The sequence below is a fragment of the Cetorhinus maximus genome, chromosome 8 (genome assembly GCF_964194155.1).
Source record: "Cetorhinus maximus chromosome 8, sCetMax3.hap1.1, whole genome shotgun sequence".
NCBI lineage: Eukaryota > Metazoa > Chordata > Chondrichthyes > Lamniformes > Cetorhinidae > Cetorhinus > Cetorhinus maximus.
Genome location: NC_135886.1, coordinates 31,870,543 through 31,897,368, shown reverse-complemented (window position 1 = coordinate 31,897,368; position 26,826 = coordinate 31,870,543). Strand labels below are relative to the sequence as shown.

The following is a 26,826-nucleotide window of genomic DNA, read 5'->3' as shown; positions in this document are numbered from 1 at the left end:
CTTCCGTAATCATGACCACCTTCAAGAAAGGTGACAAGTCCGACCACGGTAACTATAGAGGAATCTCCCTGCTGTCGGCCACAGGGAAGGTCATCGTAAGAATCTTCCTCAATCGCCTTCTCCCTGTGGCTGAAGAGCTCCCCCCAGAGTCGCAACGTGAATTCTGCCCACTAAGTGGCACAACGGACATGATCTTCACCGCGCGGCAATTGCAAGAGAAATACAGGGAACAGCACCAACCCTTGTACATGGCATTCTTTTACCTCACAAAAACCTTCAAATCTGTCAACCATGAAGGACTATGGAGCATCCTCCTCCGTTTCAGCTGCCTCCAAAAGCTTGTCACCATCCTCCGCCTGCTTTACGATGACATGCCAGACGTGATCCTGACCAACCCGATCCACCTCAGACCCAATCCACGTTCAGACCGGGGTCAAGCAAGGTAGTGTCATCGCACTGACGCTCTTCTCGATCTCCCTTGCGGCAATGCTCCATCTCACCCTCAGCAAGATCCCCGCTAGAGTGGAGCAGAACAAGTGGGAACCTGTTCAACCTCCGCCACCTGCAGGCCAGATCCAAGGTCGTCCCACCCTCTGTCATTGAACTACAGTATGCCGACGATGCATGTGTCTGCGCACACTCAGAGGCCGAGCTCCATGCCATCGTCAACACCTTCACCACATTGTACGAGAGCATGGCCCATGACACTACACGTTACACTAAACATCAGGTCCTCTACCAACCTGCCCCTTCCACACTGCACTGCTCCCAGTTGTCAAAGTCCACAGTGAGGCCTCGGACAACGTGGGTCACTTTCCATACCTTGGAAGCCTACTGTTAACAAGGGCAGACATCGACAACAAGGTTCAACACTGCCTTCAGTGTGCCAGCACAGCCTCCGGTTGCCTGAGGAACAGAGTGTTTGAAGACCAGGACCTCAAACCCGGCACCAAGCTCATGGTCTACACAGCAGTAGTGATATCCACCCTCCTATATGGCTCAGAGAAGTGGACCAAGTACAGCAGGCACCTCAAAATTCTGGAGAAGTACCACCAGCGCTACCTCCGCAAGATCCTGCAAATCCATTGGCAGGATAGGTGCACCAACGTCAGTGTTCTTGCTCAGGCCAACATCGCTAGCATCGAAGCATTGCCCACGCTCGATCAGCTCCACTGGGCGGGCCACATTGTCCACATGCCTGACACAAGGCTCCCAAAACAAGCACTCTACTCAGAGCTTCGACATAGCAAGTGAGCCCCAGGAGGGCCGAGGAAATGCTTCAAGGACATCCTCAAAGCCTCCTTGAAAAAGTGCAACATCCTCATCGACATCTGGGAATCCCTGGCCCAAGACCACCTGAAGTGGAGGGAAAGCATCCGGGAAGGAGCTGAACACCGAATCTCATTGCGAAGGCCTAGCTGAAGCTAAGCATTGACAGAAAAATGAGCGCATGGCAACCCGGGCACCCTACCCACCCATTCCCCCTACCACCATCTGCCCCACCTGTGACAGAGACTGTAGGTCGCGCATTGGACCCTTCAGTCACCTGAGAACTCATTTTTAACGTGGAAGCAAGTGATCCTCAATCCGGAGGGGCTGGCTAAGAAGAAGATGATGATTTCTCTGGAAGTCACTTAAGACAGATAAAATAAGTTGGTTAAAAATAATTTCCCTTTCACAAGAACATGTTGACTCTGCCTGATTACCTTGAGCTTATGCTATAACTTCTTTAATAATAGTTTCTATCATTTTCCCGATGACAGATGTTGTGTTCACATCTTCCTGTGGCTTATCAGTTAGTGTCCTTATTTTTGGAAGAAAAGCCATCAAGTCAATGAGTTTCTGTTTACTCTTTTGGAACACTCATTGAACTTTAAATGTATATGTCTGAGCAATGCATCTTTGGAATGCATGATTGAAATCTACAATTCTGCCTGGTAGCCTGGAGCCATTCTGAGAACAATCTTTAAATTCAGTCCAAGGTTTTTTTAAAATGTGACCTTCAGAACAGTTTTTCTTTAAAATCTTTGTAATATTGTAACTGAACATGGTAACATGTGCAAACTTTGGACTTCACCCCTTGGGTCAGTTACCAGGTTGTTGTTAGTGATGTCTGCAGTCAACCAATAAATGCATCAGAGAGGTGGGGCTATTGTCAGTTTCTGGTGTGTGAAGTGTGTTCCAGTAGGGACGATCGGATTTCAGAAGAGCGTGTGGGTTTTTATTTTGAAGTTTTGTCTCAATTGGAGTGCCTCACCAGCCATCAGCTGGTGTTACTCCCCAGGAAGGGTGTTTTCCCTGAAGACATCAGGAGGTTCAATATGTGCTAACACAGGAAGGCACTCAAACTGTGCTTGTCTCGATGTCCCAGAAACATCCTCGTGGCCTCTTGGAGGTGGACGTCCATCACCTTTGTGTGGCAGCTCCTGAGCCAGGCCGAGCAGCTGTGCTCCCCCGCTGGGAAGGACCAGGGCGAGCAAAGCAATGCACAGTGCCCCATGCCCAGTGTGTTGATTCCACCGCCCCAGGTGCCACCCGCCAGTTTCTATATGATATCCACTCTCGACTTGACCTTGACGCTGCTGTCCTGGAGATGTTGCCAGTTGGTCAATGCACAGTGAAGAATGATGTCAAGATATTTTGGCAGTGGGCTGTGGGCGAGTGGTCTGCCACAGCACTGGACATAAAGTTCTTCCCCATGGTCTTTGATTTGTTCAGGTTGAAGGCTGAAACAACAGATTGACAGTGTTTGGTCAAGGTCTTGATTTTCTGAAGTAGGCTTCCAGAGTACATAGATCTACAATGAGTGTTTTTGCAATATCTTGAAGTTCTTTAGCTAAGAAAACTAGGGCTAAGTCATCAGCACAAGCAATGAGTCGTGACTTTGCGAATGGTGATCACTGGTATATATGTTGAAGAGAGCTGGTGCGAGGACTGTGAGAGCCCATCATTGGTTATGCATGGGTGGATGATTTGATCTCCAAGGTACAGATGGAGCTGTTGGCTGCTGATCATGGAGTTGATTTAGTTTAGGTTTTCACACAGCAGATGATTTTGGAGAGATTCAGCAGCACACCTTTGTGCCATACATGTTACAGGCACAGGATAAGTCAACAAAGGTGACAAAGGCCTCTCTGGAAACTGGCCTCAATGTGAGGTTAGTGTCAGGACCTGCTCAAAGCACTTGCGGCCTGTGCAAAAACCTGCCTGTTGGGAGGCCATTGCTATTTCCAGGGTGGGACTTAGTTTGTTTAGCAGGAGGCATCCCAGGACCTTATATATTATTGAGATGGGGGGGTAGCTGAATGGATTGTTGAGTGGCTTCCCTGGCTTGGCAGTGGCCACCATCTTAGATTGATGGCAGATGTTTGGAATGGTGGCTATGCTGTGAATGTTGGTTAACAGTTTTGCTATCTACTTTCTTCCCTATAATCAATGCTCTTCAGGAATACTGGATAAATCCCATTTACTCCTGCTGATTTGCCTGACTGGGTTGCCATCAGGGCATTGTCCACTTCCTCTTGTATGTGAAGATTTAAGAAGTTTGTCTGCTCTGGGGCAGTCATTAGCAACTGCATCAGGGCTGTTTTTACTATCTGCTTATCTTCCTGGCTGACCAGTATCATTGAGTTTATTAGGAGCTGTGATGTGACAGCATCAGTGTTGATTCTGGGCCACTGGTGTGGTTGTTGCTCCGCTGCTTCCAGGCTATGTAGGAGTTTCCATACCTTTTGGCTTGAGCGCGAGGTTAGAAATGGGATCGGCACATAGAGTGACATTGGGCATGAGTGGCCTGCAGAGGACAAGGGTAGCGCAGATGCAGCTCGCCAGAGGATGATGTTGTACACAAGTTCTGCTGCAAAGGCCTCAGGAGAGGACTTTGATGTGGGGCCTAGAGAAAAAGACTGATGGTGTGCATAATGAAATGCCTAGTGCATTGGCAGGACTGTCAGGAACCATGCTATCGCTGTCGACAAGCGTGCAGGAATCTGACACCAACTTTACAGGGCTTTGCACAGAGTTTGGAGTCCATTCTTTCCAGTGTGGAGGTGGTAACCAACTCTATCAGCAAACCTGCAGACCCAGAGTAAATGGTCGATATCTCAGCTTCAACTGCAGCACAAGCAAAAGCCACCCAATGTCTGGCTGCTCCAGTGGAAGTTTGAAGTCATGCAAGCTCATCTTGCTGTCGTGTAATTCTTGCCTGCTCCAGCTTGGGAGGAACCTAATGCATGAAAATTCATTGCCACAATCACCTGTTCTGAGACTGCAGTTGTGACTGCAAAAAAATGGCAGGTTTCAGTGAGCTGCGCCGTGGTGAAGCCAGAGGTGATGCACACACTGTTCCTTGCTGAGGTTGAGTTGGGAGAATTGCTCCCTGAAGACCTCGGTAGATATAGCATCTTGCTGAGAGCCCTTCTCTCCATCCTCCACTTTGAGCAACTTGTCTCCCTCTGCATTGTCTCTGCTCATTCTTCCTCTTCTGCTGCAGGTCAAGGGGAAACAAGCTAGTGCACCCATATCTGTGAACAAGTGGTCTCAGCACAACCCTTGAAGCCAGGGCCAAATCCTTCAGCACCAATCTTTGTAGTCTTAGCACCTTTAAGTAGCGATACCTACCACTAAACATGTCTACAAACTCAACAACAGCCAGTAGAAATTAATCAGCAACTAACCTAAAAGTAGTTCATCAATCCTTTAAATAGCACTGGCGGGGCATCTTTTCTGCTGATGAATGCATGTTCAGCTCTGAGGTTAAGAGAGAGTGTTAGCTGGTGTGTTGAGGTTGAGAATTACATCATTTGCATAAAACCAATGTTACACACTGACTGACTTCACCATCTTCCTAGTTGGCATACTTCTGGTACATGCTCACTAACGCCCTCAAAATAGCACCTAGCACCTCCAGCGCCAGAGATATGGGCAGATGCTACAAATGCCATTTTGAACAGAAATGGCACCCTGCGAGCCAAAAATACAGCTGTTGTGCAACTGAATTTTGCAGCAAATGGCTTTGTTTAAGAATATAGAAACATAGGAACAGGAATAGGCCTTTTAGCTCCTCGAACCTGCTCCACCGCTCAATGAGACCACGGTTGATCTGCAGACTAACTCCATATTCGCCACCTTTGGCCCATACTTCTTATTACCTTTAGTTCATAAAAATCTATCAATCTCAGAGTTAAAATTAGGAATGGTTCTAATTCAATTGCCGAGCTCCATCCTTTGTGTGTAAAAGTGTTTCCTAATTTTACTCCTGAAACGTCTGGCTCTCATTCTTAGGCTATGCCGCCTAGTCCTAGACTCCCCAAAATTGGAAATAGCGTCTGTCTATTTGTCCCATCTGTTCCCTTAATATGTTGAAAACTTCGACTAAATTACCCCTTGACCTTCTAAATTCCAGAAAATAGAGCCCTAGTTGGGTAATCTTTCCTTTAACGATTAGAGTTCAGGTCTATGGGATAAACATAAAACATGAAGTCATTTCTAACCAAATATGTGAATTTCCACAGCAAAATGGAATTGAAAATCCCACATTAAAATCATTCTTTTTAAAATTAAGTTAATTCAAGTCAAATGACCCAACATTATATTATATACTCACTATGGCAACAAACTGGTATATTTAGAATAAATTCATATCAGAATTAATATCAGATCTTCATTCATCATGCAAATAATATTTTAGTTCTAAAAATTTGCCAATTTGTGTTCCATTAAGAAAGATGAAAACTATTGTTTGGTAGTAGAGAACTTGAATATTGCTGAAAAGGAAGACATGATGCTGAAACTTTTCATTTTGCCGAGACCCCCCGTCGATTCCACCCAGAATTTGTCATTGGACATGACGGGTGCCTCAGAAGATACACCAGTTTGTCATAACTGCAAATGTAGGCATTAACTAAACGTTACCATTCTTCTTTAGCTGTAGCATTACTATTATTGAGATTATCTTGGACAGTTTGTGAGGTTAAAGTGTGGAATTGTATTTTTTAAACTGTATTTTTAGTCAAATTAGATGAATGAAAGTTGGTTTGTTAAGCTGACCACCATCGAACTGAATGGCCATGAACAGCAACAGCTCCAGGTTTCCAATCTTTTCTTTTGGATGACTTTCATCAAATTTTTCAGAGAAATTGCAGCAATCCCCTGCTAAATCCGGTTTTGTATCTAATCCCGGATTAAGGAACAAGCTGTTGGAACCACACCTCCCTCCTTCCTTTCTGACAAAGACCTGAGTCAATCAATTGTCTCTATGGTTTATACCTTAAGCTTTGCTCCCTTTATATAATTTAATGCTTAAAGCTTGACATACCCCTTTCTTTGCAGGAATCTAGGTAGTACTGCATTAAAAGACACTGAAACACTTTGTTTCTACCATTGAAGGGAGGATATGTTATATTAGTATTGTCGGTACCAAACTAATATTAATAAATATCAGACAGACAGGAAGGGTTATTTCACCTATATTTAAAAGATAAACCCCACTTTCGACATTTTGGAATAAAATTGTTTCCTTTACTATTATATACAATATAACACAGTACAATATACACTCCAATATGTGAAACAATAGGATCTTCCCAAAAGTCTGTCACATCCTAATTTCATCCATCAGAGAGAAGACATACAAGTGCTGAGGTCAAATTAATGATCTCTCAATAGTCTCACAAAACTAGCTGAAGTTTTGTTTTTGGAGACTTCTAAGTGGCAAAGACATTGTGCAACTCCAGTCTGCTTCCATTTGAAACAAATGCCACTTGTGACAGTATATTGTTGGTTCCACTTCTGATCATTAGACAGTTGGTGTTTTTGACTTGGTAATTGGTGGTTGGGACTGATTTTGTCGACAATGCGAAACTTCACACGAGTTCAACATAACGTAAAGACTCAGTGCAATGACTGGATCAATGAATCTGCCTCAAATATCCTTTAATTACTGAGATTCAATAACACAAAACCTGCACACAAGTTAACCTTTGGAGTTGTCAGTCATCCAAATGGATGTGAGAGCCAAATTGTCTATTCTCACATCAGCTCATGCCACTAGTTCCACCCAAGTTTGGCAGCTCCATCATGAATAATTAGAGCAAAATGTTAATTACTATAGCTCAAAGGCAGTAGAAGCTGTTTATTTTAAGGTATGAATATTTTTGGAAATTCCTCATTTTAAAACTATGCAATCTTGTACCATTCATATGAATGACACATAAATAAAAAGTCCTGATAGTTTAATGTCAAATGATTATTTTCTGCAATAAATCTAAAGTTGATCCTCCACATGCAAAAAGAGAAACCACAGCTCCAAGTTAAAGTAATCCAATTAATCTTATTACTTCAATATGGAAAGCTTACCTTAAAGAGACGTAATATGTTGGCAACCATTATGGATACAGAACTTGCTGAAGCACCTATAACTGCCACCACTCGTTCTGGCTTGGTAATGATTGGCGGTCCTCCACTCATGCACTTCACATCAGTGCTGTCTTTCTCAATCAAAGCTTGCACAAATGTCAGCGATTGCTCCAAGGCATGGGTGTCTCTGGAACAGGTATCTAGGATCCGAGCCCCCAATGTGATATTGGGAAGAAGTTCTTGATCATTGTTGATCCTGTCTAAGGCAAATAGCATTGCTTCCAACCTGTGTATTCCTTTCTCTTTTTTCAGTTCTCCACAGTTAGCACCAGATCCACCCCGAGAATGCACAGGAAAAAGTCCCCCCAGAGCAATGTCCCCATCAATTCTTATGGAATTCACATGGGGACGTGAAGTTGCCTTAGGCTTTCCAATAACTGGATCAAGCCAGTGAAAACTAGACAGAAACAAAAGTAAAGACAAATGTTCAGACCAAAAATAGAGGTTTCTTTTACATGCCATTTCCTACTGAATAATCATTTCTGACATAATACTGCCAGAAAAATACTGTCTTGAAGTTACTGTGTTGTTCGGTGGTGGCTATGCAATTATCTGGGAACCTCTTGGAATGCACAAAAAAGGCAGCAATCTCCCATAAAGCATGTCAAATAACATCTGTGTAGTTGAAGTATGTTTACTTATTTCTTGCCACATATTTTATAAAGCTGTATGCATTGCTGAGGTTTGTGGTTTCCTTTTGTAAATGTTTAACTTATCAAATGTCTTCGCAGTGTTTATTGTAGTTCTTTTAGTTCCTTGTTGTATTCCTGTTTTGCATCAGTCAGTAGAAATTCTCCTGAGATATAAGACCTAGCTATTTCTGTCCCAAACAAAGATTATTAGCCCTTTTCTTGCCACTGAAATAGATCCAAAAGAGCCAGGAATAGGAGGTGTTGTCATCAATTATCAGATTCAAAAAATTAACATGACGCACTGTATTCCTGAGAAAGAAAGAGAGAAAAATAAAAGTCAAGAATCTTATTAAGTATAATTTCAACAACACAGACACTGATTTCCATTGTTACATAAAATTATGAACTTACTTCGTGGTACTTCTTGTATAGTTCCATGTATAATATTTTAACTCAATTACGTTATATATCTTGAGTGCCTAGAGGTTAGGTTAACCACTTTGACTGTCAAAAGCATAAAAAATGGAAATTACAAGACTTGCATTATTATAGTGCCTTTCACTGCCTCAGAATGCCCCATAGTGTTTAGAGCCAATTAAGTACTTTTGATATGAAGTCATTTTGGTGGCATCGATGAATTTATTTTTTAATTTCTTCACTGCACAGGGGTAACGCATGTGCTTTAAACATGTTATCATACAGAATAATATGCTGCTCAAGATCAAAAAATTGTGATGCTTCACTATGTTAATACTTTCACATTTCGCTTATATTAGAGGGCTAGAAATATAGAACTGGATTTTACAGGACAGGTGAGAATGGGACAGGTGCGAGTTGTCAGTAAATTATCAAAGTTCACTGCCATCACTCCCCTGAAACTGACCACAGCTTTGGGATGCCAGGCACGTGATAATTAGCATGGAAATCCTGAAGTTACTCTCCATCTCTCGTGGTCCTGTAACAGACTACGCTGTGACCCACCTCTCTCACACCAAAACTAGCTGCCCACCAACTGCTACCTCCTCATCACTCCACACGCACACAGCCAGCAATCACTGAAATGAGCAAAAACAAAATCAGCTTTTAGCCCCGCTTTGGAGTTTGGAACCTCTTGATAAATTTAAATTATCTTTCAGGGCCATTTCTGTTGTTCATTAAATATTATTAATCACATCGTCATAAAAACCCATTTACACCTGAATAAACAAGGTGTAACTTTTTTGAGTGCTATTAAGTAATTAATTAGTGGAATTTTAAGCTAATAAAGTAAATATTTTCCAGGGTATTTATCTGCTACCCTCAACCCATGGAAAAGTTCCAATATTTAATATGATCCATATAAATTTTTTAAGTGATTTTATTTTCATGTTTTCTTTGCAGTTTTCAGGTTTGTGAAAATCCTTTAATGTGATTGGCTGCTTGGCAGCCTGATGCCATCCATTCTATGAATGCTCAGTAATAACACTGCAATCGTATCACTGCAGACCATTAAAGGTGAAATTCTCGACAGAGAGATTGTTAAATCTTTCAGCGAGACTTACTTCGATGAAACAGTACCTGGAATGGTGGAATAGTATACTATAGAATAATATTGTTATGTCAGTATGTCCTGATATTCTTTTAAAAAAATTTTGAAAATGTCAACTTGTTATAGTAACAGCCAATGTTAACATGCCACCTGCCACACTCCCAATGAAAGATCAAATGTGAGCTGCAAGCTAGTGTAGAGATTGACCACCACAGTTAGGTGTTGGGTTGTGCATTATTGTCACATGCAAAGGAGTGGTACTCATCTTATTATTCATTCCAGTACTTACTCCCCACTATTTGTTGGATCAATTCAATTTTTTGGCAACTAAGTTGTGAGTATATGCTACATATTCTGTTGAACTTTCTTAATCATGTCTTTTCTAGGTTTTTTACACCACTTGAGAAACAAGACTGCCAAAAGCACACAGAAACAAAATTTACAAAAATATACTTCAACAGAATTCGTGAGCTTCCAAAGTCAAGTGTATAATAGCTAATTCAATACTCGAGTTCGACTAACCAGAGTCACAATTAAAATGCAACCATTGTAGGTCATATCGTGATCAAGAGATGCTGACATGTAACCAGCATTCCTTTAACCCATTGTGTGCGGCACCAGTGGACAGTTTGCAGTAAAGTAGCATGATTATAAATGATAAGCCTTGAAATCAGACATTTACAATTAGAAATAACAAGTGGTAATTACATTAACGGTAATTAGATGAGCTTGATTTTCATCAGCTAATCATCCTCTTTGTTCCAAGAATTGGCTGATATGCACTTTTGTTTTGGAATGAAATTGTTCTTGGTAGAAATTGTAAACCGCTCTCTCAATTTATTTCCTGCTCCTAATTCACACCTCTCCTGATTCTTCCTGAAGTAGAGTTCCATGGCGCTAGTAGCCTTCTTCCAATACTGTCCCCAGAGACCCTCTTCAAGGGTAATCCTGTTTGCAGGCTGTTTGATTGAGGAGTATCACGACAGACTAGGATTACAGTTCTAATAATCGGTGGTGATGTTACACCTGTTCATGAAGGTTATGATTAAAAGAAAAATTATACTAATAGGTACCCAAAGACAAGATTAAACAATCACAAAGACATGTTGGTTAATTTGAGGATCCTGTCAGAAACCAGGAAAGAAATAGCAGAGATTCTGGCAATTTTTATGTAGCAAGAAAAACCTTGCCAATGGACTAGCGGGAGGAAAATACGATTTCCTCTTCAAAAAAGAAATCTGGAACGAAACAGAAAATGTAAGCTTTTCTTGCTTTCTTTTAATCCCATCAGGAAGTGACTCTCACAGGGGACACATTGCAGACATACCGTAACATTGGTGGATGAAAAATCACAGGCTGCATAGCTGCAACGTCCCATAATGCAGGCTGAGCAGCACAATTTCAGGTTTCAATTTCAATGCCCTGTGCATGTTACTCCTCACTGGATGTAAAGGAGGACAGAATCAGCCCTTGTAGGCCAGTTATGGGACCAGCAGAATCCCCATCGAATGTCAGGGTCCCTCTTTTTAAATGCTACAGCCAATTAGTATTAGTCTTCATGTCACACTCGTTGATGGTTTAATAGTGTTCCATTTATTCTACAAGTTGGACTTTAACTTTTTACTGGAACATGATACAGCCCTATTGACCATACTTAGTTATCAGTGTGTTCTCATTCTAGCTACTCCCTAGGACACATACACAATTAGTGCAGACCTCTCTGTGAGGTGTTTCCCTCTGGAGAGTTTTTTTAATGCAGGCTGAGCAGCACAGTTGTCTAGACAATTTCAGATTTGGCTTCCAACACCTTCACTTTTCTGAATGAAATGGGTGCCATGGGGGAATATGTTACACTGCAACTTTTGCATGTGTTTTAATGCTTTTTGTCTACAGTTAGCTTGTGCTACCCACATAAATGTTGAAGGAATACAGAAAGTAGTCTATGATGTCAATATAACTAAAACAGAAGCAAAGTCAGTCTTACTTGGTAAAGTATCAGCATGTTTAATATGAGCTGAAATTATTTAGCACTATGAAAAACATGAATTAATTAGAAACAGTAAGCATGGATTTGTAGAAGGGAAGTTGTCTTTAATCAATCCTTGAATTCTTTAAGAGTATCACAAAGGATAGATAAGGGAAGATTTGTAGATATGATTTAAATGGATTTTCCAAAATACTTGGTAAGTAACCATGCAGGAAATTATGAAAAAATGACGTAGAATTAAGGGGATTGTGGTCAACAAAGGATTATGAGGGGCATGGGCAGGGTGGATAGGGAGCAGCTGTTCCCCTTAGTTGAAGGGTCAGTCACAAAGGGACACAAGTTCAAGGTGAGGAGGAGGGGGTTTAGGGGGGATGTGAGGAAAAACTTTTTTATCCGGAGGGTGGTGACGGTCTGGAATGTGCTGCCTGGGAGGGTGGTGGAGGCGGGTTGCCTCACATCCTTTAAAAAGTACCTGGATGAGCACTTGGCACATCATAACATTCAAGGCTATGGGCCAAGTGCTGGTAAATGGGATTAGGTAGGTAGGTCAGGTGTGTCAGTGCAGACTCGATGGGCCGAAGGGCCTCTTTTGCACTATGTGACTCTGTGATTCTGTGAAAGGATTGGAGTGAATAGAGGTTTCTCAGACTGGTAAGATGTGGTGCTGGGGCCAGTCTTACATTTACCATGTAAATAAATGATCCAGACCTTGAAATGGAGATGTTGAACTTGTATAAGAACTTAATTAGGCCAAAAATAGAGTCATGTGTACATTATAAGAAGAGTATAAAATTGATGAAAGAGTGCAGGTTGATTCGCTAGGATATTTCTGAAGAGAAACTGGAGAAACAGGGCTTTTTCCACTGGTGCCAAGTAGGTTAAGGAGTAACCTGCCAGAAGTCTTCAAGATCATTAGGGCTATGATCAAGTAAATAGTGATAAATTGTTTCAATCAGACACAGTAACATGAAGGCTCAATTTTAAGTTAACAAAAATAATTAGACAGGAGTTTGGAAAAAAATCTTGATGAACACAGCATCATAGGAACAAGACTCAGCTACTTAGCCCTTGAGCTTGTTCCACCATTCAATGGGCTGAATAATATGGGGTTGTGGACAGCTCCCTCCCCGGAAGCAAAGTCAGCATGGAGCCAACCTGCTCCACGCCGGTCCCCCACGCAGCCATACAGTGCTGCAGGCGGGCTTAGCAAGGGCCAAGTGGGCTTCTGCCCCTCACTGGGGAGGAAGTGCCGTACTCCGGAGTTGCCAGCCTATTGGATTGGCCGGCAGCTCCATCAGACCCAGCGGCGCCAAGTGTGCATTAGTGGGCGCTGCTGGAACTGCAAGAGGAGGAGTAAGAAGGTCCAGGGATCCACAGAACCGTACCTCCCCTATGACACCCATTTCACCCACGGAACCAGTAAGTTCAGGGTCTTGGGCAGGGAGGGTTTCGGCAGGCCAGGGAGACGAGCAGGGGGTGGGAAGTTTGTTTCAAGGCTGTGGGCGGGAAGGAAGAAAGGGGGGCTTTCCACCTTAAGTGGGCAGCCCCCTGATCTGCAAAGGGCAGCCCTCGAAGTTCGAACCCCCTTCTTTCCTGCCCTTTGATGAATGTAGTTAAAAAGTCAGGTTGCCCACTCTCACTTGACTGCCCACGCCAAATGTTTTATGGTGTGGGCAGTATATTATCAGGGTCAATTGCCTTGATAAAAAGCCAGCCTAATTGACCCTTGATTACCTATTTAAATATGGCAGGCAGGCTGCTGATTTTGCGCCCACCCTGTGTTATGGGAGTGAGCTCGGGGGTGGGTGGAGGTGGTGAGATGGGAACCCACCCTATATTATGTGCCACCCCCCCACCACCAGAAACACACCCAGCAGCCCAATGAGTTACCTGTTGATCTGCAGCCTAACTCCATCTATCCACTTTTGCCCCATCCTGAATACAAAGTTGGTTAGAACATTACGTTCTCTGTTATAAATTGTTTTTGAAGTAGAGTCATCATTCTTTTAAAAGGAAATTAAATAGCTGGTTGATAAAGAGCAATATTATAGAGTATAGGTGCTAGCTTTTCTGAGCTGTTTTACATCATAGTATAAATTTATGGGTGGTGGAAATAGCCGGTCGATTCATTAACAACCACTTGGTGCTACTGCCACCACTCCTTAACAGTGCTATCCCAAGTTCAAAATCCTAAGTGAGTTACCTGTGGCCTTGGTACCAGAAGATCAAGGTGCAAAGAGAGAAAATTATTCTGTGGTTTCAGTGATGAGAGATTACCCAAAGTTACTTGTTGGATTGACCTGGATATCTCCATCAATGCCATCAAAGATTTTTACTCATCATCCCAAAAGAAGGCTCACTGAACAATGCAGGAGCAGACTCCTTTGCAAGCGAGTTTTATACATCTTCTGAAATCAATCCAAACAAAATGTATAAACACAAGTCACAACTTTCAATTAGTGTTCAAAATGGGAGTGAAGTTGATTAACTGGTCACTCTGCCAGCCCAATTGTTTGTTTGTAACAGCAAAAGTCATTGTGAAGCCTGGGCCTCAATAGAATCCCACAAGCCAGTCAGTTCTAGGAGGACAGAAAGTCAGTTGATTTCCATGCTGAGCCAGCTCGCTGGCTGGGGCCTAGTGGAGAGGCCTCAAATGGGCCAGCAGCAGGCTGGAGTTTTTTTTTAATTAGGGTCTTAAGGAGCCACCAGATAGGTCACTGAACACAGTACACACTTCCTCCATTTGTATCTGAAATTGCAACGGTGCTCTTACAATCAATGTAAGATCCCAATTTGCATGTTCAAGCAGCCTTCCACTTCTTCTGGTTGAGTGGGTTTCTTCCCCATTTACAGGCCCCTCCAAAAGTTGCATCGATAAAGTCGGGCTTTAAGAATCATTGGGGTGGCTGAGGTAGCACCCAACCCACACTCTCCAACCCTTCACCCCATCCACGCCACCTCTTGGCATGTGTTGCAATTGCTGGCCAGAAGTTCTAAATCATCCCCACTTTGTTGGATTTCAATTTGGCCCATTGATCAAATTTATTCCTTTGCAACAGTGCCACACTAGCCTGAGAGCATCATTACACATTTCTGACTAAAGTTTATCATTAATATCAATACCAAGCTCATTTAGTCATGCTTAAATGCATTGTTAAGTTTTGGAAACAGGGTTTCTCCCTCAGAATTCCTCATAATTTAATGTAATCTCTTTCTACAGGTTGACACATTCCTGCCGCTGTTCTTAGACAATTATAACATTTTACAGCATAGAAGGAAACTATTCAGCCCATCATATGTGCACTAACTCTCTGAAAAAACAATCCACCTTGTCCCCTTCCCCTGCACTTTCTTCATAGCCACTAAGTTTTGCTAATTACCAAATTGGTATATCTGTCCCCCAATTTCTTGCTAGCTGTCAAGCCTTTTTCTCATATCTGCCACGCTTTCTACATGTTTTTATTCAGATTCTTGATTCATTTTTGTGCTAATGGCAACGTACTCAGTCACATTTATCCTGCGCTTTTGTATACTTGGATGCACTTTTTCCCTATGGTTTCATTTTTCCTGCCATAGTTTTGGACATAAATCAAGCCTTTCATCCACAATTTAGCACATTTGCCTGTGGTTAAATGTTGAATCCCTTCTCTCTCAAGTTAAGTTACTGAATGTTCCTATCCTGTAGCTTTCCACTGATTAGTCAGTCATCTTTGAAGAAATACCTGCAGGACAAAAGTCAAGTGGACTCAAACTGCCATGACTTTATGAAACTAAGAAAACAATGGAATTTTAAAATACACTGCAGTGTTTTTACTAATATGAGGCAATATTTATCTTACACAACCTCAGCAATAAGGCTAGTACAAAATCTTTATTCTGTATATTACTATAAAACCACACTGCTTACACACAGGACAGAGAATAAAAGGCTTAAACAATTACTTTCAACAGTAGTGTTATTCTACAATTTGCAATTGTAGCTTTTGCACCATACGCACCATAAAAGGATACGCCATGCAGATTGTAAACTTAAAAGTAAAATCATGACTTTTTTAACTTCCACTTTGAAAACAATAATTAAAATTCGAAGGGTTTGTTTGTTTCCATCAACATTACATTCTTTAAATACTTGAGATATTCATCCATTATGTCTTCAGTTTGACAAAGCCCACAAACAGTGGATAGTCAATTAAGATCCTTAGAAAGGGACTATTCAGGGCACTGGGAAAATGACAGCTGGAATTTTCTATTGGCAGTCGGGCTCCTACTGTGGCCGAATCTCGTCCAATATGAGGCAGACTAAAAATTTGTAACCTTCTCCCAACGCCCGTACACTGTCCACGCCTGTTGAATTACCACAGCTGCTGCTTCAGGCCACCTTATGGGGGGTTTCCCCTGGTCTGGCAGCTGTAGCCAGTATAGATTTTATCTTTACTAAAAAGTCTTCAGAGGGCACCTTGAAGCACCCACTCTCTCTCGCTCTCTCTCTTACCTACATTAGCAGCTCCCACCTTTGAAAGTGGGGCTGCCGACCTGTCTGTGCTGGACGACCTCTTATTAACCCACAGCCCCCTCCCCCACTAGCCTCAAGAACCCATCCACAGTCATTAATTGGTTGGCAAACGTGCACTCTGACCACTGATTGGCCAGCTGCTCAAACGTTGCATTGAGCCTCAGGCACCGAGACAATGTGGGGTCCGGACCTGGAAATCAACCTGAAGTCCGGGCCCTGACCCCAAAACAAAAACCAACCTTAGAAAAGCATACATAACTTATATTTTCTATCCACTGGACATACCATCCTATGGCCTTTTTGAGTGAATGTTTGACAAACTAGGATCAATTTTATGCAGTGGGAGCATGCCATCTAGAAACACTGTCTGCATTCCATGTCGAATTTTTTCCTGATAAGTTCATAGATCCAGAAATTATAATGGAAGCTGGCCAAGTAAACTTGTCACACTGAAATTACAGTCTCTTCAGCTAGAGCTGTTGCAGGGCCACATGTTGGGAGGGTTTCATTACAGTGTGACAGATCTACATAGGCCATTTCCATTATAAATGTAGAGATAAGAATTTATAATGGAACTATATAAAACAATGATTTAAAAATGTGGACACAACATCTGAGGGCCCACAATGGGCCGAACATCAATTCAGACAAGCACCATGAAACATAGTGGCAGAAGATGGAAGTTTGGAAATGGAAATTAAGCAACAATTTAGCTCTGTTTGGAGTAATTGGAAAAAGTGCAGTGGAGTGTTATGTGACAGAAAAATATCACTGAAACCGAAAGGAGGAATCTACAAGACAGTTGCGAGACTGGCCTTATATTCTAGCGCAGAAATTTGGGCAACGTCAAGAAGAGAGGAATGATGATTAGATATTAATGAGATCCAGATGCTGAGATGGATGTGTGGAGTGAGAAGAAAGGACACAATCTGGAACCAGTACATCAAGGGGTCAGTGAAGATTGTGGGAGCATCAAAGAAAGTAGCTGAGAAGAGATTGAAGTGGTATGGTCATATGTTGTGGAGAGAGGATACATGTGGTCAGGTGAGTGATGGACATGTGACTGCCAAGATGAAGGAGAAGAGGGGGCCCAAGACCAGATGGAAAGATGCAGTGGCGAAAGACTTAAACGCACTTTGATACAGAATTGGAAGAGGAATAGGTGACTGACAGGAGGTCATGGAGAAGGGTGATCAATCAGCATTGTGGCAACTTCAAGAATGATGGGAGGAAGGAGGAGGAGGAAGAGAGGAAGAAGAAGAAGAAGATTGGTTTTTGATAATGTCTGTCCATGACTAATACGTGAAACAGCCAACAAAACAACTTAAATAACTGTTCCAGAGTACTGTTTAATTCTGGAGTTCCACATGAAAAAGAAAGCATAAAACTTCTATTATTTCCATGTTTATTCAGTATATAGTTGTAATCGATGCATTAGAGATTCAACAGATTGCATCCAATAAAATTTTCTCATTTTCAATCTCAAATCGCAATCTCAAATGAAGCAGCTGGAGGTGGTTGGGCCTAGGACACCACTTTACACCATTACATCACCCTGCATTCCTTCATATAGAAAAACATCTATTTTACTATGCTGAGAATGCCTCTTTAATAATGAAAGGATTACATTTTTCCCAACACTGGGAAATTAGATTAAATAATCTGATAATACCACTATTTTATTGCAGGATTACAAATCTGACAAGTCAGTTCAACATTTCTGTAGGCAATGTGTGCCATGCATCTGCTGCATATGTTTGTATCAAGTTCTTTTTTCTATTATTTTAACAGAAACCTATCTCTTATAGATGGGTTTGTGCCTCCATTAAAATAATGAACTTGGGAATTTGATACAGTCTAATGATTCTTATAATATCATACCCAGCAATTTTCAAGTCAATGTTTTTATCATGGTATAAAATTGTTTATCAAATTTCATATCTTTGGCCATTTCTTTCTACAGGATGCTATCCCTCTATGAACATTTGTTTCATTTTTGTATTAAGTACACAGAGCTTTGGGTTTCATTAACATGCTTGTGCAAAGCTAGCGTCTGTATTCAATATTCAAGTAATGCTACATCACATTAATTGTTGGTAATCTCAAGGCTGTTGTTAAGATCTACAACTGGGCTCTATTTTTTTGATTAGTTCCCAGATCTAAAGCACTCTAATCATATAAAATCTTCACTGCTTTTGGCATTCAACACCTTGCAGTGTAAGTGGCCAAAGTGGGTAACTATTTGGAGCTCTTCAGGTCAGGATATTTTATGTATAATAAATCTGAATATTAAATTGAACATTTTAAGTCACTTGATGGAAACTTGGAGAGTTAGATCAAGTTGTTTATTATATGGTGTAGCATTTTATTGGCTACATTAGTGAAAAAGACAATCTATCCTTCCAATAAATGTTGTTAAAATTATTTTCTATGTCTGGTGGGTACAGTATTCAGAGAACAACTATCAATTATTGTTGCTTTTCCTCTGGCAAATGGAATGGAATGATAAAAGTCTTTCGCCTATTTCACTACAGCATCAACGTATTTATCCAGGGATTGTATATTCTGGGAGTGACAGTTCAATAAAAAAGCTCTAACCAATGGGGGGTCTAAGTGCATGAAAAGCAAACAATACCCCAAAAATATGGTTTTTGTTGTACCTGCAAAATGCATGATGTGAGCACTAAATTGGATAACCCCCAAAAAAGCACTCATGGTCACAATACAGACAGCCAGTCAATTTCATGCTGCCTGCCCATTTCCATGGTTTGTGTGTCAAATCAACACTAATCACACTGCGTATTGGCTAGACACATCGGCAGGGGGCCAATATCTCACTGCTGAAAGCCAGCCTGTGCCTCTTAAAAGGGAGATTGATTTTGGCTTGAACAGGTATCAGGTTGGAGAGTGTGGGAAAGAGTAAGGAAATGGCACAACTTGGGAGACTCTAAGGTATTCAAATGCTGGAGTTATAGGTAGAGGAGGTGGAAAGGAGCGGAGATGTCTTGCATCCACAAAGAGCTAGGAGATCCTCAGGTACATGTTCAAAAGGCAGCTGGGGGGGCATATAACCATGAAGGTCAATGCCAGAAGCCAGACACTGTTGACCTCAGTGCACTGGAGCAAGAAATTCAATGGCCTCACACAAGTGGTCAAACTCAGCGAATGCATCTTCAAATGGCATATCCTACCAACTGTACCAATAGCTTCAACCACTGCTCAAATCACCGCACCTCCATTACTCACCTACCAACAACCTCTATTAAGCAAGCCTCATACTTAACATTCATATACTTCAGATCCCCGTCAGATATTTAGTATGACTGCATTACACATCTTGCAGCTTGTACAAACTGTTAGCTATTCAACCATGACAACCACAACAACAAAACAGATTGCACAGCACTCACTGAGAACAAGAACTAATCAGACGGGGACAAGGGTGCTTGCATGCTCTAACCCGCATGGTAAGAGGGCAATCACAGAGATGCCCATTGCAGAGGGGATGACCATTGGTGAAGCTGAAACCATTAAAGATTACAGTATGCTCATACCTAATTCTCCCTCACATATTGCACCTCCCCCTTGATTGCAAACTCTCCTCTGATTTACAAGTTGCAACTCCTGTATGCATGCACCTTTCACTTTCTCCTCTTCCTTGTGCCTTTTTTCTGAGATACCCAAGAGGTGCAAGCCACAGACGATTAGCAAGAAGAGTGATGATGAATACACAGTGCCATAACTTGATTTGACAGTCACAGTCACTGTTTCAGATATTTGACACTGTGCATATCTTAGAGGCTGATTAGTGGCAGGATCTCCCTGTGGTGAGACACTGTACACAATTAGGCTGCAAGCAAGCCTGGGGATAAGGTGGGGTGGGGGGGAATGATAGTGCAGATGCCAGCTTTCCAGAGGGCGAGGTTACACAGGGGTTCTGCTGCAGAGGATTCAGATGATGGGGGGGACTCAGAAAAAAAAATGATGGGACAACATATCGAAGAACACTGGTGGGTATGCACAACAAAATGCTTGGTGCATCGGGAAACTTGCCAGAAAGCCTGCGGTCGATGTGAGGGAGGATGAAAGAGTCCAACACCAGCTTGGCAGAAAGCTTTGTGCAAGGCTTAGAGCTCATCCTTTCCAGTGGGCAACTCCATCAACACACTGTGGAACCAACCATGATGCACAGTTTGATGCCCGAGGTTGCAACTTCCATTGCAGCACAAACAGCGAGCATTTAACATCTGCATGTTGCAGCGGAAGTTCAGAATGAAGTTATGGAATGTTAGCTTGCTGCCATGTCAACTCAGACAGGTGCCATCATGGCTATGGTGCTCAAAGGCGCTTGCAGGGTGTCACAGCACACCAGCAATCTGTCCTGCGGCACATCATGAGGAATGCTGAGGTGCCACTACAAGGAATGGCAATAGCTCCAAGGATCACAAACCTACTGCTCTCTTTCAAGAAGACAGCATTCACCCTCCCAATCCTGCAACTCCACAGGTGCCTTTGCTGTTGCCTCTCAGTCAGCCAGCCCATGGTGAGCTGGTGCAGTCCTCTGATGATAGCCCTTGGCACCCAGTAGCCACCTGTAGTTTGTTATGGTGGCTCAAATGTGGCTGGCACAGTGGACTGCCACAGTAATGAAGGCATCATGACTGCTGCCAGGATACTAGGCACAGACCTGCATGATTCGCTGCCTATGGACTGGAATCCCTTTTGGTTCCAATTTAGGGCAGAGTTGACATGTGATGCCCAGAAAGTGATGTGCATACAATCAATGTGGCACCCTGCAATGTGGGCAAGCCTGGAATCCTGGCAAAGCCATTCCACACGGTGGTCTCTGACAAGAGAGAATGAAATGTAATTAGCTCTTATTGAACAAAGAGCCTTAGTGACCTCTCATATACAACATTGGTCAGCAAACTGTGAGATATTACAAATATCTTCAGCTCCAATCTGGAAGGAACCAAGTGCATTAAAATTCATTACTATGGTAACCTTCAAAGTCACTGGCAATATCTTCCTTGTCCTGCTCTGAGATTGTTGCTGTGGCTGCAGCAGGTGACAGATTTCAATGCAGATGTCCTTAGTGAGGTGCAGATGTCTCACATGTTGTTTCGCACTGAGCTTCAAATAAAAGAACTGCTCCCTGAAGACCCTGGATGGATAAAGCCGCCTGCTGAAAGCCCTTCTCCCCCTCCTTTTCCTCCCTCTTCCAGCAGTTTGTCCTGCTCTGTGTGTGTTCTATTCATTCTCCAAGTCATGCTATATTCCAAGGGGAACACCTACTAATCCATCCATATCTGGGAACAACTGATTTGTGCCGAAGCCTTGAAGTCAACAAAAAGTCCTCCAGCATCTGCCACCCCACTCCCTCTCAACTTCTGCAATTTGTAACAAATACAGAAAGCACCAAACACTTGTAAAATCAATGCAACAACCAGAAGATATCTGGTAGTAAAACTAGGAGTTGATGATTCCTTTAAACAGCACCAGCAGTGTTTCCATCCTGCTACATAATTACTTGTGCAACGTTAAGGGAGAGTATTGACTGTAGTGTCGAACTCCAAAACTGCACCGATATTGAAAGATATTTTGTGTGTAGTCAATGTGGGGAAGTCTTGAAAACATGAGCAGTCCAAATTAAACTTAATAGAAGGAGCAACTTTTCACTCAGAACAGACCTCCACATCAAAAAAATCACACTGCTGTGCTTCCATAGAACTCCAGAGATCTTCACTTGAAAACAAGCCTCATTAAATGAAACTGTGTGAGGAAGTTTGATCCACATACAGATATTTCTCCATTCACTGTGGCATTTAATTGCAGAATGCAGAAAGAACAAGCAATTTTCCCCTAGAGGGATGGTTCTTCTCACCTATAATAATTTAAGATGGATCTGAATTCCCCTGTCATGTTTTCCAACCCATTAACTAGTCAGGTTTCAAGCTATCAAATCAAAGGTGATGACAAACTGATGTCACTCCCAGTGTCAGTAGAACCTGTCACAAGTTATTGATCAGATTAACTGAAAATCTACAGGCCAGTTCAGCAGCTAAAGCAATCATTACCACTGTGTATAAAGTTCTGAGCTGCCTAGTATCAATCAGAAAGCAAACTGCAACCAAGTACACATTTTCAAGGCAGGACTCACTGTGCTTTGGAGGAGACCCAAGGCCATTCCATACCTTGTCAATTTAGACATTACATACAAATAGTTATCGGCCAGCAGCTGATGAGAACAATGGGGTGATAGTGTTGTATTTTTTCATATCTCTGTGTTTATGCACTTCTGTGACATTCCTCACATTGCAACCTGTCTCAGCCTCACCACTCGTCATGATGCATTTTGGGAGTAGAATAACGCACTTCAGAATAATAGTTAGATCTAGAAAGCTAAGACTCCATTTAGATGCCCAGGCATCATTTACAAGGCTTCAACGATGGATTCAAGTAGTCAAGAATGAAGAGAAATATTGCATGAGTTGGTGTTCCATCCCTAATTATTTTCAATGTGCTTTACAAATAGGATAAACTGCATTATTTACCAAATAGGCTAGTGCCACCTAGTGGCACAATCTTAAAAGTGTCCATATTATTTTAATAACTATTGTTCCTTTCTTTAATGTAAGAGACATCCAATGTGAAAAGACCGACTGACTAATCAAACTTACCTCTTCCAAAGACTTTGTACGATCCACTAAACTTGGACCACTATTCAAACCATTTCCCAGAGAAAATGTTCTGCGTTTTCTCCTTGGCCTCCAAATGTAAACTAAGATAACGCCAGAATATCTGTTTAATTTTGCAGCTTACATTACAATTTTACAAACTACATTGTTGATCTTAACTAGTCTTTTCCCTGATATTACTTACTGATGTCATGGAGTCATAATGGAACAGAAGGAGGCAATTCAGCCCTTTATGTCATGTAGAACAATCCAGTCAGCCCCATTCCCTTCTTGTCTCTTAACTCAAGAATTATCGCATTTGCCATTGCATTTGTTTATCTCTAACTGTACTTTCCATACCTTCCTTGATTATTAAATATCATGGAAGGAACATATGCACTAGTGGATAAAGAAGCTTGTGCTTACTTGGGCATGTCAGATACTTCATAAGTGGTGTCAGGAAGATCTAAAGCAGCATGAGGCTTTCAAATGGAAGCGGCTCCATGCTTGACAAAGCATTCCATTCTTTATTGGATATTTATAAAACTTGTTTTTTTCTTATGTTCACTGATGCAATGATGACAATTGCAGTCTATTACATGTATTTAACATTCTGTAGGAAAAGTAACGTCTTCCTCGAGGTTGAGCTTGGAGTGAATTTTAATCTACCCTTAACTAGGGGGAGTAATAAATCTTGTTCACAGTCCACAAACCTGTTAACCCCTGAAGAAGAACACTCAAGGTTAAGGGAAATGTTAGAATATCCAGTTGTTGATGTGGCCATGTGAGAAAAAGCAAGGATCTCAATTTTAACTCTCCCTGCCTGACAGAAACTGGGCCGGGAGTGGATAAAATATGGGCAACGTTTTACCACCCAAATCCAATTGATTTGCTGCGGTATTTAATATTAATCTATTGTTTTTAGCAGACATGGGATACCCACTAGGAGGCAATGGAGTCCCGCTTTACACATGTAGATCAGGTTGCATGCATAAAGCTGGATATAGTGTTATCAAATTTCTAGGTCAAAATTTTCCCAGCATTTTACTGCAGGGGGATGGTCCAGGCCCCAACATGCACCAGTCTAGCCCCAGGTTAAAATCAAGGCCAATATCTCAATGGAAAACTATGACTCAATGGAATGGTGTCATTCTACCAGTAATATAGTCTCCATGATTAAATATCATGGAAGGAACATATGCACAAATGGATAAAGAAACTTGTGCTTACTTGAGCATGTCAGATAATTCATAAGTATTTTATTTAAAAACATTTCCATTTTGATACTGACCATCAGCCAATTCCACTGGACCATTAAAATGTAGACTAATTTCCTCCTGGTGTACAAAAGTTCGATCTACCTCTCGTAAGATTCTTCTATAGAATTACTAATGTGCCAAGGAAAAGGGCGGTATCAGTATATCATGTGTTCTGGTGACAGGAGGATCTAAAACAGTGTGAGGCTTTCAAATAGAAATGGTTCCATTCTTTACAAAGCTCTCCATCCACAGCAAAGTAGCTTTTCAAGAAGAAGGTATCCATAAGCTGATCCAGGAACAATGCAACCAGAGTCAACCAGCAAAATCAAGGCTAGATAACAAACTAACACCATACTGTGCCATGGCAGGTTAAGTGATAGTTCAAGATGATCATTCGTACAGCATTGTATTCTGAAATGTTTGGAAAGACTACATAAAGAACACCAAGTGACCCTAAAGAATCCCGAGCAAAGCATGTGGTGAGCAGATTTGTCCAAACACTATGAATAATTTCAATTGTGCAGACGAGCATACAAACAAACACACAACTGAAGCAATGATTCCTCGTGTCAGGGCATCCTAGGTAGAAGGTTGAAACACCAGTTTAAATTGAGAAGCGACACATATTTCATGATACTGAACTATCTCTCAGGATATAGAAACCCGGAAGTTACTGTTGCCAATATTAGTAAACGGAAAGGCCTAGAAACCAGATTGTGCCTGAATACTAGCATCAGAAGGAGGGGTGGGGGCTGCATGCACCTTTCCACCTGTTTGCAGTTAATTGTAATGAGACAGTTGTGCGGCTCTACTCATATTGCTTATTGGTTACGTGCCTCTTTTGAGGTGGGGGTGTTGTTGGAAATTCAGTGTCACCAACACCATCTAAATACGGCCTGCACTTCTTAAAGTGAGGTGCAGTGCAGCTGCAGACAGCAGGAAATGTTGGAAACTAGCAGGCAGTGTTCCAGAAAGGGCATCCAGACTCTATAGAGGCAATTGTGTAGGTGGTCAACAAGTGAAGGATAGTCCTAGTTCCGCCTACCACCCCTCACCTCACCACCGCCACCACCAAGAGCTCTTCAGGCAACACCTTGAAAGAAAGCTCACGATGCTTCCATGGAAGCTCAGATGATACCACCTTGGTTTTGCAGCCCAAATTGAAAGGGGCTTGCAGAACATCTCATCACTCCTGAACTCTGCTCGCACAGAACAGGAGGAGTGATGAGGTGCCCAGTAGAGTGGCCTTAGCTCCATGGAAGAGGCTATTAATATCCTCTCTCATGATTGCAAAATTAGCACATGCTCTTTAAATGCTTTTGTCAGTGCTACACGGCCATCTGAACCGAATTGCCCCAGTTCGTCTAAAACCAGTGTAGGGCTCTTATTTTCAAATAATAATGAACTTTCTGAAAACATCTGGTGCACATCCTGGACGCCTACAGGGGTGGCCAACCAAATACAGCAGTTCTGATTTAGGTGCACAAGTACTGCCTGTCACATTGAACCCTTAGGCATCCATTTAATGCCTGAGAAACGGCTCTGCCACAATCCAACTTATAAGCCACTATGTTTTTATTGCAATCTTTTCTCCACTATTTTAACAAAAACATTAATCATCCATTTTAACACCCCCACTAAAATAGGGGACAAAGGATTATTATAGAGCACCTGTTGAGCGTGGGCCTGCTAACATCACTGACAAATAAGTAGTTTGTATTGAGTGCCTAAGCCAATGTCAATAGATGAGAAGGGTAATGATAAAAAGTTAGATATATGTAATAGCACTGTGATAGTGGAGGAAATAACAATTACATTACAAGGCTGAATCCTTTGGATTTGAGTCCCATGGGACAAATTGGTAGTCTCTGAAAATGGTTGCTGAATCGCAATGCATGATTTACCTGCATCTTTTGATTGCAATGTCGCCTGCCCTCCCATGTTATACCCAGTGCTAACTTCAGGTACTCCAAAGCTGCTGCCTGTGTCCTTACTTGCGCCAAGTTCTGTTTATGACCCCTGTGCATGCTGACCTACATCGACTCCCAGTCACGCAACCTTTCAATTTGAAAAAACTCATCCTTATTTTCAAGTTCCCCCATGATCTCCTCCCTTCCTCTTTGTAATCTCCTCTAAATCCACAGCCCGCTGAGATATCCGTGCATCCAATTCCAGCCTCTGGAGCGTCCTCAATTTTAGTTGCTCTGCCATTGGTTGCCATAGCTTCAGCTGTCTAAGTCCTAAGTTCTGGGATTCCTTCCCTAAAGCTCTCTGCCTTATTACGTCTTTTTCCTCTTTTAAAACACTCCTTAAAACCTGCCTCTTTGACTAAGCTTTAGACTACTGGCCCTAAGTGCCTCAGGACATTCTTAGTACATTAAAAGCACAATATAAATATGTTGTTGTTGTTGATCATTGCTGCATGCAGCAAACCAACTTCACCCTGCCTGCTTATTTGAATGATCTTGCTGTCCAGACAGCACTAACTGCACCGTTCATTGGCTATATGCATCAGCAGGAGGCCAATAGCATGAGTGGCTACCACCATTGCTTAAAACGAACCTGCGCTTCTCAAAGTAGAGCTGCAATGGGCTGGTCAGGCAGTGGAGAGAATGATAGTGGGAGACACGCCATCACTTGATTTCACGCTTGCAGTCAGAAGCTTAGATACACTGTGCATATCTAGAAGGATAGGTTAGAGATGGGATCTGGACCTGATGAGACACAGGCAATGAGTGACAGCAGCCGGAGCAATTGGCAAGGATTGTACAGGTGCCAGTTAATTGAAGGACAAGGCTGCATCAGAGGACTCTG

The 26,826-nt window shown here is 42.1% G+C and overlaps 1 protein-coding gene across 1 annotated transcript in view; it reads right to left on the bottom strand.

Moving 5' to 3' along the window:
* Positions 1–26,826, bottom strand: part of LOC144684080 (metabotropic glutamate receptor 4-like) — a 1,228,983-nt gene that overhangs the window by 1,179,005 nt on the left and 23,152 nt on the right. The window contains exons 4-6 of the mRNA XM_078547795.1: positions 22,757–22,857; positions 13,454–13,566; positions 7,357–7,813 (exon numbers count right to left, since the gene is read on the bottom strand). Coding sequence (XP_078403921.1) covers positions 7,357–7,813; positions 13,454–13,566; positions 22,757–22,857 — 671 coding nt within the window. The remainder of the gene's footprint in view (positions 1–7,356; positions 7,814–13,453; positions 13,567–22,756; positions 22,858–26,826) is intronic.